This window comes from Jaculus jaculus, chromosome 5, assembly GCF_020740685.1.
Source record: "Jaculus jaculus isolate mJacJac1 chromosome 5, mJacJac1.mat.Y.cur, whole genome shotgun sequence".
Classification (NCBI taxonomy): Eukaryota; Metazoa; Chordata; class Mammalia; order Rodentia; family Dipodidae; genus Jaculus; species Jaculus jaculus.
Window position 1 is genome coordinate 57,141,827 of NC_059106.1, and position 18,236 is coordinate 57,160,062.

Sequence of the window (18,236 nt, forward strand, 5' to 3'; positions counted from 1 at the left end):
AGATGCACAAGGGGGCGCACGTGTCTGGAGTTCATTTGCAGCGGCTGGAGGCTCTGGCGCGCCCATTCGCTCTCTCCCTCTGCCTCTTTCTCCCTCTGTCTGTCACTCTCAAATAAATAAACAAAATAATAACTATTTTTAAAAAGTTCCACTTGAAAGCCAACATCCCAGTCACATAAATTGACACTGTCTCCCACAAATTTATGATGTATAAAAATTAGCAACTTAAGCCAGGCAAGGTGGTGCACGTCTTTAATCCCAGCACTGGAGAGGCAGAGGTAGGAGGATTGCCGTAAGTTCGAGGCCACCCTGAGACTCCATAGTGAATTCCAGGTCAGCCTGGGCTACAGTGAGACTCTAACTCGAAAAAAAAAAAAAAAAGGAACTTAGCATGGTGGTGCACTCCTTTAATCCCAGCACTAGGGAGGCACAGAATGGAGGATTGCCTTGAGTTCAAGGCCACCTTGAGAATATGTAGTGAATTTCAGGTCAGCCTACCTCAAAAAAAAAAAAAACACAAAAAACTGGGGGCAGGGGACTGGTACTGGAAAGATGACTCAGTGGTTAAAGGCACTTGTTTGCAAAACTTGCTGGCCCTGGTTCATTTCCCTAGCCATCCACATAAGCCAGATACAATAGCACAAGTGTCTGGTGTGGCCCTGGCACATCCATACACAAACACACACATGCAAATAAATAAATAATAATTTTAAGACTGGAGAGATGGCTTAGTGGTTAAGGCATTTGTCCACAAAGCCTAAGGACTGTGGTTCAACTCTCCAGATCCCATGTAAGCCAAATGCACAAAGGTGAGCCAAGTGCAAGGTCACACATGCCCACTAGGTGGCGCAAGCGTCTGGCATTCAATTACAGTGGATGAGGCCCTGGTGCACCAATTCTCTCTCTCTAAAATTAAAAAATAAATAAATAGAACTGGGTGTGGTGGCACATTCCTTTAATCCTAGCACTCAGGAGGCAGAGGTAGAAGGATTGCTGTAAGTTCGAGGCCACCCTGAGACTCCATAGTGAATTCTAGGTCAGCCTGGGTGAGCCTAGTGAGACCCTACCTCGAAAAACCAAAATAAAGCTAAATTAATACCTTTTTAAAGAAACACCCTTTTATGTTTTTTTTTGAGGTAGTTTTATTTATTTGCTATAGAAAGACAGTGTATGGGTGTGTCGAGGTTTCTTACTGTTGCAAACCAACTTCGGACACGTGTGCTATTTTGTACATCTGACTTCATGTGGGAACTGGGGAACTGAACCCCAGGTTAGTTGGATTTGCAAACACATGCCTTTATCTGCTGGACCATCTCCTCAGCCCCCTCTAACCCACTCTTATTCTATCTTTATTGTCCAGGCAAGGAGAATGAGGATAGTGATGAACTTGTCCATGGCAGTGAGGGGGATTTGGTGTATTTTTCTTAAATATATGTGTATATTTATTTATTTGCAAGTGCAGAGATATAGAAGATAGTCAGAGAGATAAAGAGCCACTGCAAGTGAACTCCAGATGCATGCGCCACCTTGTATGTCTGGCTTTGTGTGGGTCCTGGGGAATCGAACCTGGGTCCTTTGGCTTTGCTGGCAAGTGCCTTCAGTGCTTGCTAAGCCATCTCTGCAGCCCAACTTTGAACTTCTCCTCGTGTTTCCACCTGGGATTCCTGGCATGCGCCACCACACACTCCCTGTATGCAGCCCTGAGGGTCCAACCCAGTGCCATGGGCATGCTAGGCAAACACTCTACCATCTTGGCTACATCCCAACCCTCCAGGTGGAGCTTAGACCTAGGTCTACCTGGGTGCAAACTTCACCCCCTGTACTACACCACCCTGGGCATTCACAAATTCTTTTATTCATTGGAGCCCTCAAAACTTTAAGGGTAAGACAGTGGCCACATTTTAAAGCTGGGGAAACTCAGGCCTGGAAAGAAAGAAGTTCCATGCCCACAGTCCCTTGGTGGATGAGGGAGGTGAGAACCAGCCCTTGACCCTCTCTCTGTCAGCCCCCACGCTGCCCACAGCCTTTCCTATCCGCCCCTGTCCCGCCCTCCACCCACAGTGACTCTCACTATCGCAGCCCGCACCAGTCGTTCCCAGCCTTCCCTCCACCTCTTTCTTTGACCAGGCTTCTGGCCCCACAGAGGGGGTCTGTGCGGTGTGCCCATTCCACCTCGCCATCAAGCTGGGGCTTGGCATGCTGCCCAAGGTGGAGGGGAGAAGAGGAGCCAAGAACAGGTTTACACAAGGTTGCGCCTCCCCAGACAAATGCCCGTCTGTATCTCGGGGGCCCACTGTGACTGGCGGCTTGCCAGCACTCACCACAAGCAGCTTGAGCTGCTGGGATTGGTCCCCTTCTGTCCCCTCTGCAGACCCGTCCTGCCAGGCCTGGGCTTGGACAGGAAAGAGGAGGCATGCTCCTGGAATGAATGGTGCAGGAGGCAAGCCAGCCTCGGGAAGGATGAGGGGGCCTCCTCGTGAATCATGGGGTGGGGGGTGGGGGAGGCTCAGAGTCACAAGGTGGAAGGAAGGCAGCTGAGAGGAGGTCACTGGGCCCGCTGACCATGGCGCAGGAGAGAAAGCCTCAGTCTAGACCGAAGTGACGTGCTCACTTTAGGTAACAAGGGTAAGACTTGTTACTGGGGCTCCTCATTTCCAGGCTAGGGCTCCTGTTGTCAGGGTTTCTGAGGTGGCCCTGTGAGCAGGCACAGTGAGGTGACCCTTAGAGCCGACAGGCAGCTCCAAGGTAGAAGGAGTCATGCTAAGATGCCACCATTCCAGTTTCCTAGCCCAGTATCTCTCCACACAGAGGCTCTGGAGAGTGTTTCTAGCTGTCAATCATCCATAGCAAATACACTGAGACCAGTCATGCCTCACAAGAGGCAGAGGGAGAGGCAGGCATCAAAATCCAGGCCAGGCATACACAGCGGTACAGGCCTGCGGTCTCAGCACTGGGGAGGCTGAGGCAGGAAGATGTTGAGTTCTAGGCTAGTCTGGGCTCCATGACACTCTATCTCAAAAAAAAAAAAAAATGGCTGGAGAGATGGCTTAGCGGTTAAGCGCTTGCCTGTGAAGCCTAAGGACCCCGGTTCGAGGCTCGGTTCCCCAGGTCCCACGTTAGCCAGATGCACAAGGGGGCGCACGCGTCTGGAGTTCATTTGCAGAGGCTGGAAGCCCTGGCGCGCCCATTCTCTCTCTCTCCCTCTACCTGTCTTTCTCTCTGTGTCTGTCGCTCTCAAATAAATAAATAAATAAATTTAAAAAAAAAAAAAAAGGAAGGAGGGCTGGAGAGACGGCTTAGTGGTTAAGGTGCTTTCCTGCAAAGCCTAAGGACCCAGGTTTGACTCCCCAGTACCCACTAAGCCAGATGCACAAGGTGGCGCATGTGTCTAGAGTTCATTTGCAATGGCTAGAGGCTGTGGTGCATCATTCTCTCTCTCTCAATCTCTATCCATCACACTAATAAATAAACAAAATAAAATACTTAAAAATAAGTAAATAAATAAAATAAAAACAAAGCCAGGCATGGTGGCATACGCCTTAAAAAAAAAAAAAAAAGGAAGGGGCTGGGCATGGTGGCGCACGCCTTTAATCCCAGCACTCTGGAGGCAGAAGTAGGAGGACTGCCATGAGTTCGAGGCCAGCCTGAGAATACATAGTGAATTCCAGGTCAGCCAGGGCCAGAGTGAGACCCTACCTCAAAAAACAAAAACAAACCAAAAAGAAAGAACAAAAAAGGAAGGAAAGAAGGGAGGGAGGGAAGGAGGAAGCAAGAAAAAGAAGGGAGAAAGGGGCTGAAATAGAAAAGCAGTGTATCCAAGAAGCTTGCAGCACTGTGAGGCTTTGGGGCCTCCCACCGGCCATCCCTTCCCCTGACGTTAGCAGGTGCCTCACAGTGTACAAGGGTTAGCTATATCTATATTATCTTGCCTTTGAGTTTGCATGTGTACATATGTGAGGGGTGCATGTGTGTGGAGGCCAGAGGTCCATGTCAGCATCTTTCTCAATCTCACATAGTCTTTCACTAAACCGCAATTCACCAGCTTGGCTAGACTGACGAGCTAGCAAAACCCAGGGACCTTCGCTCCTGTCTCCAGCACTGCGATTTCAGACACATACTGCTACGTTGGGCATTTTACATGGGTGCTGAGGATCCAAGCGCAGGTCCTCATGCCTGCATAACAATCCCTTTGCCTGGAAGCCATGTCCCCAGACTTTATTTTTTGCTTTTAATAGGTGACATCAAGAAGTAACTCAGAGGGCTGGAGAGATGGCTTAGTGGTTAAGTGCTTGCCTGTGAAGCCTGAGGACCCTGGTTCAAGGCTTGAGTCCCCAGGACCTACATTAGCCAGATGCACAAGAGGGTGCACGCATCTGGAGCTCATTTGCAGTGACTGAAGGCCCTGGCGTGCCTCTCTCTCTTTCCCTTTCTCTCTCTTTCTGTTGCTCTCAAATAAATAAAAAACAAACAAACAAAAGTATCTCAGAAACTTCTGTCCCTGCTTTATGGAAACAGTGCCACCATAGCAGCGGGGCACTTTTTAAAAATCTGCAAAGGGGAGCTGCACTCAGCACTCAGGAGGCAGAGGTAGGAGGATCGCCATGAGTTCGAGGCCACCCTGAAACTACATAGTGAATTCCAGGTCAGCCTGAGCTAGAGTGAGACCCTACCTGGAAAAACCAAAACATAAATAAATAAATAAAAATAAAAAATAAAAGCTGGGAAGGGGCTGGAGAGATGGTTTAGCAGTTAAGGCGCTTGCCTGCAAAGGACCCAGAAGTGACGTAAGCAGCAGCTGAAGGCCGTCATACCCACTCCCTCTCTCAAATAAATAAATAAAGACCAGGAAAAAAATTAAAAAGCTGAAAGAGTAAAACCCTACCTCAAAAAACAAAAAACAAAAAAACAAGCAAACAAAAAAGCTGGGAAGGGGTTAGAGAGATGGTTTAGTGGTTAAGGCATTTGCCTACAAAGCCAAAGGGTCCGGTTTGATTCCCCAGGCCCCACATAAGCCAGATGCACAAGGTGGAGCATGCATCTGGAGTTTATTTGCAGTGGCTGGAGGCCCTGGCACACCCATTCTCTTTCTCTATTTGCCTCTCACTCTGTGTATCATAAATAAATAAATATTTTTTAAAGTTGGGAAGGGCTGGAGAGATGGCTTAGGTGGTTAAGGTGCTTACCTACAAAGCCTCATGACCCAAGTTTGATTCCCCAGTACCCACATAGAGCCAGCTGCACAAAGGGGCACTTGTATCTTGTTTGTTTGCAACAGTTGGAGGCCCTGTCACACCCATTCTCTCCATCTGGCTCTCTTCACTCCCTCTCTCTCTGTTTGCAAATAAATAATTAAGATTAAAAAAAAAAAAGCTGGGGAATCCAGGTGTGGTGGTGCACACCTTTAATCCCAGCACTGGGGAGGCAAGGGTTGGTGAATCAGTGTGAGTTCAAGGCCGCTCTGAGACCACATAGTGAATTCCAGGTTAGCCTGGGCTAGAGAGTGAGACCTTACATCAAAAAACAAAAAAGGGTGCTGGAGAAATGGCTTAGTGGTTAAGGCACTTGCCTACAAAGCCAAAGGACTCAGGTTCAATTCCCCAGGACCCACAAAAGCCAGATACACAAGGGGGCGAATGCATCTGAAGTTTGTTTGCAGTGGCTGGAGGCCCTAGTATACCCATTCTCTCTCTCTCCCTCTCTCTCTCTCCCTCTCTCTCTCTCTCTCTCTCTGTGTGTGTGTGTGTGTGTGTGTGTGTGTGTGTGTGTGTCTTCCTATTTCTCTGTCTCTCTCAAATAAATAAAGAAAAATAAAGACTGGAGAGATTGCTTAGTGGTTAAGGCATTTGCCTACAAAGCCAAAGGACCCTGGTTTGATTCTCCAGGACCCACGTAATCATGATGCACAAGGGGGTGCATGCATCTGGAGCTCATTTTCAGTGGCTGAAGGCCCTGGGGTGCCAATTTTCTCTCTCTCTCTCAAATAGGTAAAATTTTAAAAAGAAATTTTAAAGAAAAAGAAAAAGAAAGCTGGGGAACTGCTCAGTCCAGGGCCGTCTCCCCCATGACTCACCAACTGTGGGTCCCTATAGGCTTGATTTGGTTCTTGCTTCTGTTGTCATTGATCTTGCCTTACAGATTCTGGGCAGTAAAGCAGATGAACTTCCCCTCTCTGTGCCCCTGTTTATAGAGGAAAGGGGGCTGGGGATGTAGCTTAGCATGCTCGCCTAACATGAATAAAGTCCTGGGTTTGCTCCCCAACACCACGTAAACCAGGGCCTGCTCACATGTGTCCATAATCCCAGCTGCGGGGGTGTGGAGACAGGGTCAGAAGTTCAAGGTCATCCTCAGCTCCATAGTGACTTTGAGGCCAACTGGTGCTGCTGAGACCCTGTCTCAGAGAAAAGAGAGAGACAGCAGTGGACCGGCATTGCAGAATCCTGTGTCTTAGTGGAGCTGCCTCTAAGAGGGTGGGGGTGAGAAACACTGGGGGTGCTGAAGTGGAAGAGAAGGATTCATTTCTACTAGGAAGGCTTTGGGGGGAGCTTAGTTTTCTATCCTAACTGTAGCAATTACCCTTTTGTTGCTGGGGCAAAACACCTACCAGAAGTGGCTTATGAAGGAAAGGGTTTCTTTCAACTTACAGCTTCAAAGGGAAGTTTCATCATGGCGGGCAAAGCATGGTAGGGCCAGGTAGCCAGCTGCCACATCTTGTCACTTCGGGGGAGAAAGCAGCGGTAGTGAGCCAGCTGGCACTGGCAAGGAGCTGGCACTGGCAATGATGCTGGATAGACAGTCGATAGACCCAAGGTGGATGGTAGATGGACATCCACAGCCCCGGCATCGTGGCCTGTCTCACAGATGGAAACACTGAGGCCCAAGAAAGTGACTTGGCTTATAGAGCTGCTCAATGGTGAGTCCAAGATTCAAATCCAGGTCTAGTGGGACATGGTGGCACATGTCTTTAATCCCAGCACTCAGGAGGCAGAGGTAGAAGGATCACTGTGAGTTCGAAGCCACCCTGAGACTACATAGTGAATTCTAGGTCAGCTTGGGCTAAAGCAAGACCCTACCTCAAAAACAAACAAACAAACAAAAAAAAAACCGGTCTATTAGACCCTAGAGCTGCCACTGGGTCATGAGCTCTGTGACAATGTACTGTGCCACAGCATTGCCAGGCATTCCTGAGTGCCCTTGAGAAGAAGCTAGCATTTCTCTCCAGAGTGTCTAGAACAACAAGGGTCAAGGCCAGTGCAGACCAAAGTAAGTCTTGCACTTAATTTCCTGAAGTCATTTGTGGATATGCAGTGAGGTGTTCTGGGTATTAGATGGCAGCTTGTCAGAGTGGTATCACTGCTCACAATGTGGCTGCCACTGCCCCGAATTCCCACAGCACTCTGTGACTTAGGAAGCTCCTTCATTTGCCAGTCTTAGTGCTTTGGTTGGCCATAAATATATCTGAAGAGTGGTTGGAGTCAACAAGGTTTATCAAAACAGTGTGGGGACTGGGAAGATGTCCCATTGCTTCCAAAGCCTGCCTGCCTGGGTTCAATTCCCAAGCCATCCACATAAGCCCGATACAAAAGCCCTGGTATACACACACATGTGCGTGTGTGCATGACCACAACACACATGCAAATTAATTAATTAGTTTAATTTAATTTTTTAAAAAAGCAGTGTGCTTTTAATACATTATACTAGCAAGGGCTTTGGGGCCAGCCACTGTGCTGAATACATTTCTTTTATTTTTTATTTCTTTTATTTTTTTAATATTTATTTATGAGAAAGGAAGGAAGGAAGAAAAAAAGGCAAAGAGAGAGAGAGAGAATGGGCACACCAGGGCCTCCAGCTACTGCAAATGAACTCCAGATACATGTGCCACCTTGTGCATCTGGCTCACGTGGGTCCTGGGGAAAAGAACCTGGGTCTTTTGTCTTTGCAGACAAGTGCCTTAATTGCTAAGTCATCTCTCCATCCCCCCCACCTTTTGAAACAGGATGTCATGTAGTCCAGGCTGGCTTTGAACTCACTAAGTAACCAAGCACAACCTTGAACTTCTGATCCTCCTCCTCCCTCTCCCAAGGGCTGGAAGTACAGGTACTTGCCACCATTCCCCATTTATGCAGCGTCTGTGATTGAACCCAAGACTCTGAGCATGCAGACAAGTTCTCTCACATCTGAGCTACATCCCCAGACCTCATTTTTTTGTTTTTTGAAACAGGGTCTTATGTAATCCAGATTGGCCTTGGACTCCTGAAAAGTACATATTTCTTCCTATATAATCCCCATAATAACCCTTTGGGAATGTCCCATTTTAACAAGTCAAAAGAGCAAGAGCCGGAAAAATACTGGCCAAGGTGGCATAGAAGGTAAGAGTAGAATTCAGACACAGGTCTGAGAAATAGGAAGATGCTATTCTAAACATTTTAGGTCCCCTCTGACCCTCTTTAAGGACATTAATTATTGTTTGAGAAGCTGAAAATATTTAACCCAGAAAATAAAATTGTCAGAGAACATAGAATTGCTATTTCCGAGGGCAGCAGCTCCTCTTAGGTTTGGATTCAACAGGCTCTTTACCAGTTACAGCTGACTGCTACCGCCACCTACTGGAAGGAGGTAGAATTGGCCCACTGTTATCTGCTACCCTAGCGGGAGTATCCAATGATGTTGGAGTTTTCATTCTATTACACAGAAGGGCTCTTTTAAAAAAAAATTGGGGGGGACTAAAAAGATGGCTTAGTGGTTAAGGTGCTTGCCTGTGAAGGCAAAGGACCCGGTTCTATTCCCCAGTACCCACATAAGCCAGATGCACAAGGGGGTGCATGCGTCTGGAGTTTGTTTGCAGGGGCTGGAGGCCCTGGTGCATCCATTCTCTCTCTCTCTCTCTCTCTCTCTCTCTCTCTCTCTCTCTCTCTCTCTCTTTCTGCTTGCAAATAAAAATTAAAACTTTTTTTAAATTTTTGGATGTAAGGGTGATCTGGTGATCTCCCATTGATCACCAGGGTTGATTCGGCTGATCTGGGTGGCTAGGCATCCCATTCTACCCTCACTGCTCCCTGCACATCCCTCCCAAAGCTGTGCACTTTATTTACTCATTTGAGAGACAGAGAAATATATAGATGCATAGATAGAAAGAATAACTGTGCCAGGGCCTTTAGCCACTACAAACCAACTCCAGACACATGTGCCAACTTGTGCATCTGGCTTTACATGGGTATCGAGGACTTGAACCTAGGTCCTTTGGCTTTGCAAGCGAGCACCTTAACCACTAATCCATATCTCCAGCACTTTTAATTTCTTGTAAATTTTATATATTATACCAGGTTATACTCTTTTATCTCCTCGCCCCAGCTCCCGTTACCTTGGAGGCCCTCCTCAGTGGGGTTATGGTATTCCCTGTGGGGTCATGAAGGTCTCAGCCAGCCCCTGCGGGATAGCAGGGCAAGTGTGCCTCAGGGTACTCCTACCCGCTCTGTTGCTCATTACAGTCTTTTCACCCCCTCTTCTGTATTGTTCCCTGAGCCATGGCAGGCCTGTTGGCAGTCTGATTTAGTGTTGAGTTCTCTGTAGCCTCTGAATTTCTGCTTTGATGGGTTTTGATTGATCATCATGTCTGTCTTCATCACCCTGGAGCTGGTTGTCAGGCTAGCAGTGAGAGCAGTATTCGCGTCACTGCTTCTTCTGGAATTTCTCCTGGGCCCTGGCCTATGTGGTAGAAGGGGCATAGCTCATGATGGGCAGTCAGTTCTCTTCTTGTCATATTGATGGATCTTGGTTCTCCTCTGTTTTCTGTGCCATGTGTAAAATAAAACAGATTCTCCAACCAAGAGTGAGAGCAAGTTGAGTTAAAGGGGATATGCAAAGTTATTTGAGAGAAACTTTTCTCCAGAGAACAGTGGGGGTTCTTCTCTGACGTCTATGAGTTTCCTGAGCATGGGATTCTGACTTGGTTCCCGGTACCAGACATGAATTCTCTCCCACTGAGTGGGCTCCATGTCCCCGCAGAGAAGAGTTACCTGCAGAGGCTGTGTGCCACTATTGCTCAAGTGTGTGCTGTGTTCTGTCGAGTTGACTTCTTAGTCTGCAGGGTCCCCTGCTTAGTCACGCTTTGGTGACCGTTGTTCTCCAGAAGCACCCATAGGGCTTTCCTGCACTATAAGGTCTAGACAGGAGGGAGCTAGATTCCCGTTCAGTTCCAGCATGGTGTTCTGATGTCCTGTGACCATGGCCTGTGTTGTCCTCAGCAGTAAGGTCTTACCTTTTTGTTTTATTTTGTTTTGTTTTGTTTCAAGGTAGGGTCTCACTCTAGCCCAAGCTGACCTGGAATTCACTCTGTATTCTCAGGGTGGCCTCGAACTCATGGTGAGCCCCCTACCTCTGCCTCCCGAGTGCTGGGATTAAAGGCGTGCGCCACCACGATCGGCTTAGGGTCTTACCTTTTAACCCTGGCAGGTAATCAGGTGTTTTGGCAATGGCCTATATCGTTTTGGGACCTCGTGGGTCTCCCTGGCCACAGCTTGCTTTGGATAATCTAGCTCTGGACCTGGGATTTACTGGCCAGAGTCCATGGTTTTAGGGTTAAGCTTTTTCTGTGTTCTACAGGGAGCAGAACCTGACGGGTTGTTATATGGAAGAGACTGCAGAAGGAAATCAGTATGAATAGTTGAAAGCTACTAGATATCAACACAAAAGCCAATTGTCTGGCAAAATACCCCAATAACTCCTGCTTGTAAATAGTGAGACTCTTGTCTATAGAAGTGATCAAATCATCCTGAATTTCAGGTGCCTTGTAGAAATCAGTACCAGTGTTTTTGAAGGTCAAACTTTTTTTTTAAATTTACTTATGCTGGGTGTGGAATGCTTTTAGTCCCAGCACTCAGGAAGCTGAGGAAGGAGAATTGCCTAGAGTTTGAGGCCAGCCTGGGGCTACAAAGTGAGTGTCAGGTCAGCCTGGCTAGAGTGAGACCTTGCTCAAAAAAAAGGGGGGGCTGGGGAGATGGCTTAATGGTTGAGGCACTTGCAAGCAAAGCCAAAGGACCCAGGTTCAATTCCCCAAGACCCACATAAAGCCAGATGCACAAGTTGGTGTGTGTGTCTGGAGTTCATGAGTTCCTTTGCAGTGGCTAGAGTCCCTGGCATACTTATTTTCTCTCTGCCTCTTTCTCTGTGTCTCAAATTGATAAAATATTTAAAGAAAAAAAAAACTGGGGCTGGGCATGGTGCACACCTTTAATCCCAGCACTCCGGAGGCAGAGGTAAGAGTATCGCCATAAATTCGAGGCCACCCTGAGAGTACATACTGAATTCCAGTTCAGCCTGGGCTAGAGTGAGACCCTACCTCACAAAAACAAAAAAGAAAACCCAACATGTCTCAGGGAAATTTGTGGAAGAGGGGGCGGAAAGAATGTCAGAGCCACATGACACTGCCTCCTACCCATAACTGATGGCTAACCCCACAATGCACCACCCATATTCCCCAAGGAGGACGGTCTCTGTGGAGGAGGGAGGACAGGGAGGAGGCTAACGATGGTGCCAACTTGACTATATACACTGAGTACAAAACTAACTAAAAAAAATAAAAATACCCCCCCCAAGGACCAGGTGTGGTGATGCACACCTTTCATCTCAGCACTTGGGAGGCAGAGGTAGGAGGATCACCATGAGTTCAAGGACACCCTGAGACTACATAGTGAATTCCAGGTCAGCCTGGACTAGACTGAAACCCTTCCTCGAAAAAAAAGGGGGGTACAGAGGGCTGGAGAGATAGCTCAGCAGTTAAGGCACTTGCCTACAAAGCCTAATGACCTGGGTTCAATTCCCCATTACCCATGTAAAGCCAGATGCACAGTGGCGCATGCATCTGTAGTTTGTTTGCAGCAGTTGGAGGCTCTGGAATGACCATTCTCTCCTCTCCTCTTCTCTCCTTGCAAATAAATAACACCCCCCGCCCGACTGCTACCCCAAAGCCTTTTTTTTAAAAGCTCTCCTATATGCTATATCCTAGATTGGCCTTGAACACTCAAACTTACTGTGTGGCAAGGTCAAGGTCATCCTTGAACTTCTGATTCTCCTGCCTTCACCCCAAGTAAGAGACGTGCTACTACATCTGACTTAGGAAATGCTGAGGAGTGAACGCACGCGCGCCGCACACTAGCAGGAGCCGGCGCCCCAGCCCGCGGCAGGGCCAGGGCGCTCGTGGGTCACTCCAATTCTGAGTTACTGGCGCTGGGTTGCTAACGTTTTTTGTTGTCTTAACCAAGGAGGAGCCTGGAAGCCAGGACTGAGGAGATGTTGTGTATTGGGGTGAAGGGAGCGGCAGCACTTGTTTTCCAGATAGCAGCACTGACACTTGACTGAGCTGCCCGTCAGAGAGGGACGAGGCAGTAAGTAAATGATCGTGACCCGCCACCACTTCCCAAGCCAACCTCCCACGGGCACCGTTTGTCAACACCCCAAGGGGACAATAGTTCCTTGTCGAGTCTATAAACGTGATTGAGGCTGGGCTGTGTGGCCCAGGACAGAGGGACCAGTAGGAGTCAGGGTCAGGTCCCCGGGCAAGGGCTCTGGTTCTGCAGGCTGCGCCCTGTGCCGCCTGTGTGGGTTTCCCGGTAAAGCTCGCGCTGACTCAGGCGTCTCCGCCTTGCGCTTTGACTGGCAACGATCTAGGGAGGGTTCATGGAGAAGGGGCTGTGCCGTTGCAGAGTCAAGCCCTCGTCCTAGCCTGACCTCCGTGACTGACCCTGTGAACTTCCGTAAGGTTCCTCTCTGCTCTGAGTCACAGTTTCCTCACCTGTAAAATGGGCACAGCGTTGCAGCCTCCTTACCAGGAGGGGATGAGGATGAAATGAGGCCATGTATGTAAAGCACTGAGTGCCCTGACTGTCACAGTCCTTCGATGTGACTGCTATTGTCGTGAAATTAGCCTTTGTCAGGGAGAGCCCGCTTTGCCTTCCTGGCATCTCCCTGACTTCTGTGGTCACAGGCTGAGGCCGCAGGCACACATGGGCCCTTCCAGCTGGGCCTCACTTGGTTAACAGCGTCTCTCGGGCCCTGTGCATGAAAACACCCACATACCTTGGCCATCAATGCTCCACCACCCTCCTCCCACCTTCTCCAATGTGGCAGGAACAGAGATGTCATTGAGAACCCTGCTCCCGAGATGAGGACAGGTCTGCTCTGGGACTCCTCACTGTTCTTCCCGAAAGAGGAGTGACTGGGCCCATCCGAAAGGGAGTCAACACCTGGAACTCAGCACCTAGGAGGCCACCCAGAAGGACCTGCAGAGGAGCCTATGTCCTGTGGCCTTGGGAGCCTGCTCACTGGTCAGTGTGTGTGTGTGTGTGTGTGTGTGTGTGTGTGTGTGTGTTACGTGTCTTCTTATATTCTTACAGTGGCTGGTCATAGACCCCACTAGGTGCATCTTGGGGCACATGGGACAGTGAGTAGAATACAGGCTTGGCAGTTTGCTGGGCCAGGCTCATACCTAGACTGTTCTGCAGCTTTGGGGCTATATGAAAGAGTGAGCTTCTCAGCTTCAAGGTTGGGGACCCTCGTTGGAAGTGAGGGGAAGGGAAAGCCTGTCTTCCATGGCATTTGGCTAATGAAATCATGCATGGATGGGAAAACCCTGGCTCAAGATTTTGGCCTGAGGCAGGTACTTAGATGGTGGCTTCTGCCACACTGTGCATCAGTGGGCAAAGCAATGAGGACTTGAGTTCAGATCCCTGGCACCATGTAAGGTGCCAGGCATAGCAGCATGTCTCTGTAATCCCACTTGTAATCCACTTGGAAGCTGGAGACAGAAGGACCAGAAGTTTAAGGTCATTCTCAGCTATATAGTGAGTTTGAGTGCAGCCTGCCTACATGGCTTGTCTCAGTTTTCTTTCTTTCTTTTTTTGCTCATAGTACTAGCTGTGGTGGTAATGGAGATTACATAGTGAATTCTAGGCCAGCCTGGGCTAGAGGGAGAACCTACCTCAGAAAAAAAGAAAGAAAGAAAGAAGGTATTTTTTTATGGAGCAGAGTTGGAGATTTTATTAAAAATATGAAGAAAGGGGGCTGGGGAGATGGCTTAGCAGTTAAGGTGCCTGTCTGCAAAGCCAAAGGACTCAGGTTCAATTCCTCAGGACCCATGTAAGCCAGATGCACAAAGTGGTACATGCATGTGGAGTTTGTTTGCAGCCCTGGCACACCCATTCTCTCTATCTGCCTCCATCTCTCAAATAAATAAATAAAAATGGATATTCTTAAAAATGTGAAGAAGGGGCCTGGAGAGATGGCTTAGCGGTTAAGCGCTTCCCTGTGAAGCCTAAGGACCCCAGTTCAAGGCTCCATTCCCCAGGACCCGCGTTAGTCAGATGCACAAGGGGGCGCATGCATCTGGAGTTCGTTTAGCAGTGGCTGGAAGTCCTGGCGTGCCCATTCTCTCCCTCTCTCTCTCTCTGCCTCTTTTTCTCTCTGTCACTCTCAAATAAATAAATAAAATGAACAAAAAAAATTTTTAAAAAAATGTGAAGAAAAGGCTGGAGAGATGGCTGAGTGGTTAAGGCGCTTGCCTGCGAAGACCTGGGTTCTATTTCCTAGTACCCACATAAGCCAGATGCACAAGGTGGTACATGCATCTGGAGTTTATTTGCAGTGGCTCGGAGATCCTGGCATGCCCATTCTCGCTCTTCTCAAATAGATAAAATATTTGAAAAAATTAAAAATATGAAGAAAGACTATAAAAGAGAGCATGGATGTGGGATTCTCTAAGAGACGGAGGAGACTAGTCAGCCATACTGAAGTGTGGGTAAGGCTTCTCAAGGGAGAGTAGCAATTAAGTGTCTTAGCATTAGCCATGTGTAACTATTTGGGTGGGTCATAAGTTACATCTCAGAAAGGTGCTAGGAAAACTTTTATTCCTTTCTTTAAAAAAAAAATTGTGTGTGGCTGGGCATGGCAGCGCATGCCTTTCATCCCAGCCCTTGGGAGGCAGAGGTAGGACGATCACTGAGTTGGAGGCCACCGTGAGACTACATTAGTGAATCCCAGAGCACCCTGGGCTAGACTGAGACCCTACCTCGAAAAACCAAAACATAAAAAATAAAGTAAAAACTTGGACCATGAGGCTTGCAAGCAAGCTCCGTCAGCTGTGAAGCCATCTTGCCAGCCCTCCCTGAAGAAACTGTATTTTTAAGTATCGTAGAGTCACCAGGACAAAGGCGAGAAGAAGAAATGCCATACAGACATAGGCTTGCTCTGGTTTTAAGCAAAATTCTTCTTTGTTCCCACCAGGATCAAGATGACCACAGCCACCACGTTGGGGGATGCCATCTTCTCATTGAACATGACCAGGGGAGAGGACTTCCTGTATAAGAGTAAGGTCAACATGGCTTGGAGGCTGGGCGAGGTGTCATGATCAGATGCCTGGTGCACAGGTCAGGAGCCCTGGGCCTCAGTCCCAGCCCGAGCACTCGCGGCAGCGGGACTGGCCCCTTGGCTCTGGACCTCAGCTTCCTCATCTGTAAGATGGGGTGCCACATGAAGGAGTTGTAAGGACTCAGATAATCCCTGTGAAGAGCTTGGACCAGGTCCCGGTATGCACAAAGTACCTAACACCCATTATTAATTCTACTGTTGTTGGGGAATTGTTTCTGTTAGGGAACCCTGGGTCTACAGGTAATAGAAATTTGAATGTATTTTTGTTTTGTTTTATTTTATTTGGTTTTGTGTGTGTGTGTGTGTGTGTGTGTGTGTGTGTGTGTGTGTGTGTTTTTCAAGGTGAGGTCTTGTTGTAGCCTAGGCTGACCTGGAAGTCACTATGTAGTCTCAGGCTGGCCTCGAACTCACAGTGATCCTCCTACCTGTGCCTCCTGAGTGATGGGATTAAAGACATATGTAACCACACCTGACCACAAATATCTTTAAAAAAAAAAAAAACTTTTAAAAAATATTTTTTATTTATTTATCTATTTGACAGAGAGAGAGAGAGATGGAGAGAATGGGCACGCCAGGGCTTCTAACCACTGCAAACGAACTCCAGACACATGCACCCCCTTGTGCATCTGGCTAACATGGGTCCTGAGGAATCAAACCTTTGGCTTTGCAGGCAAATGCCTTAAATGCTAAGCCATCCCTCCAGCCCCACAAATGTCATTTTTTAAGAATCTTTGAAAAAAAATTAAAGTTAAGAAAGAATCTTTTGGCCTGGAGAGATGGCTCAGCAGTTAAAGGGACTTTCTTTGCTTTTCCAGATAGGGTGTTGCTCTAACCCAGGCTGATCTGGAATTCACTTTTACATGGGTACTGGGGAATCGAACCAGGCATGGCAAGCTTTGTAAGCAAGAGCCTTTAACTGGAGAGCCATCTTTCCCCCCAGTAATCCTTTTATAAAGAGATAGCACATATTCAGGAACGTGCACAGATCATGGACACAGCTGGGTAAAGTTTTCACAAAATACAAACACCTGTGTAGCCAGCAGCCTACCAGGACAAATACCCCCAAATCCCCAAGAAAATCCATTTGTATGCTAATTTCAGCCACAGATTAGTTGGTCTGGTCTGGAATTTTGTATAAATGGAAAAAGAATCATACATAGTGTACAATTCAGTAAAAACAAAAAAATTAAATAAAACAAAAAAGACTCATACACATTCTTTTTTTTTTTTTTTTTTTTTTTTTTTTGGTTTTTCCAGGTAGGGTCTCACTCTGGCTCAAGCTGACCTGGAATTCACTATGTAGTCTCAGGGTGGCCTCGAACTCACGGCGATCCTCCTACCTCTGCCTCCCGAGTGCTGGGATTAAAGACGTGCGCCACCACGCCTGGCTCATACATATTCTTGTGTATCTGGCTTCTTTTGTTCAACCTTGTCTTTTCTTTTTCTTCTTCTTGGGTATTTTTTTCATCTGTAGGACTAATAGTGTTTTTTAAAATATTAGGGGATTTTAACCACACACTTGTGAGGAAGAGACAAGGAAGATCAGAAGTTCAAGGTTATCCTTGGATACATAGCAAGTTCGAGCCTAGCCTGGGCTACATGAAATCCTGTCTTAACTCTCCTCACCCTGCAAATGACTTGGCTAAGGTAGAATTTGGCAGAGGATGTGCTGATGATATGGTCCTTCAAGCCCTGTCAGGGATTGGGATGTAGGACCACTCTAGATGTGACTGTTTGGATCCTCAATGACTATCCCAAGAAGTTGTCATCTCTCCTTCCCTTGACTCAGTGGGGATGTCAAGGGCTGGCTCTCAGGTTTTTACTGCTATGACAGAGCCCCAGAGAAAATCAGCTTAAAGGAGGAAAGGTTTATTTGGACTTAGGTTTCAGAAGTTTCAGTCCACGGCTCCTTGGCTGTGGTGAGGCCCAGCGTCCTGGTGGACAGGGCTCGCTGGCTGCACTGCCGTGGGCTTATGGTAAAGCTGAACATGCTGGTGGACTGGGCTCAGTGGGGCAGAAAGGAAGGATGACAAGATAGACCCCACTAAGCCCATCAACATTTTGATGGAGGGGGACAAAAGGAATGAGACAACAAAACAGAAAGGACTTCCCGGGCCTGCCGTGGTGGCGCGCTCCTTTAATCCCAGCACTTGGGAGGCAGCAGTGGGAGGATCACTGTGCATTAGAGGCCACCCTGAAACTACAGAGTGAATTCCAGGTCAGCCTGGGCTAGGGCGAGACCCTACCTTGAAAAAAACAAAAAAAAAGAATAAACAAAAAGGACTACCTTGAAAGAGGAGGGTCCTTGGGGCATTGGTGGGACAGATGGGATAAAAGAAGATAAAGGAACTGGAACACAAACAAATTTCGTGTCCAGATGGCTGGGGAGATGGCTCTGTGGTTAAAGGCACTAGGTTGCAGGGCCTGCCAGCTTTGGGTCAATTCCCTAGCTACTGACATAAAACCAAGTGCAAAAAGTAAAGTGGCACAGGCATCTGGTATTCTGTTTGTAGTGGCAAGAGATGCTAGTGCATCCACTCCCCCATGTGTGTGTGCGCACACACACACACACACACACACACACACTGCAAATAAAGATTTTTAAGTTGCCGCATGTTTCTATATTAAAGTTCTCAATTTTAAAAACAAGATAAAGGTGCTTGCTTACAAAGCCTGATGGCCCGAGCTCAATTCCTCAGTACCTATGGAAAGCCAGATGCACAAAGTAGCACATGCCTCTGGGGTTTGTTTGTAGCCTTTAATATCAGCAGTCTGGAGGCTGAGGGAGGAGGATAGCTATGAGTTCAAGGCCAGCCTGG

At 47.8% G+C, this 18,236-nt stretch overlaps 1 protein-coding gene across 3 annotated transcripts in view; it reads left to right on the forward strand.

Moving 5' to 3' along the window:
• LOC101597189 (non-compact myelin associated protein) overlaps window positions 1-18,236 on the forward strand; it is a 41,735-nt gene that overhangs the window by 16,650 nt on the left and 6,849 nt on the right. For 2 of the 3 annotated variants that reach the window (XM_045150885.1, XM_045150884.1), the window contains exon 2: window positions 15,274-15,356. In XM_045150885.1, coding sequence (XP_045006820.1) covers window positions 15,281-15,356 — 76 coding nt within the window. In that variant the 5' untranslated portion in view covers window positions 15,274-15,280. Of the gene's footprint in view, window positions 1-13,172; window positions 13,320-15,273; window positions 15,357-18,236 lie in introns of those variants that run through there. The other variant, XM_045150883.1, reaches the window with a different exon arrangement.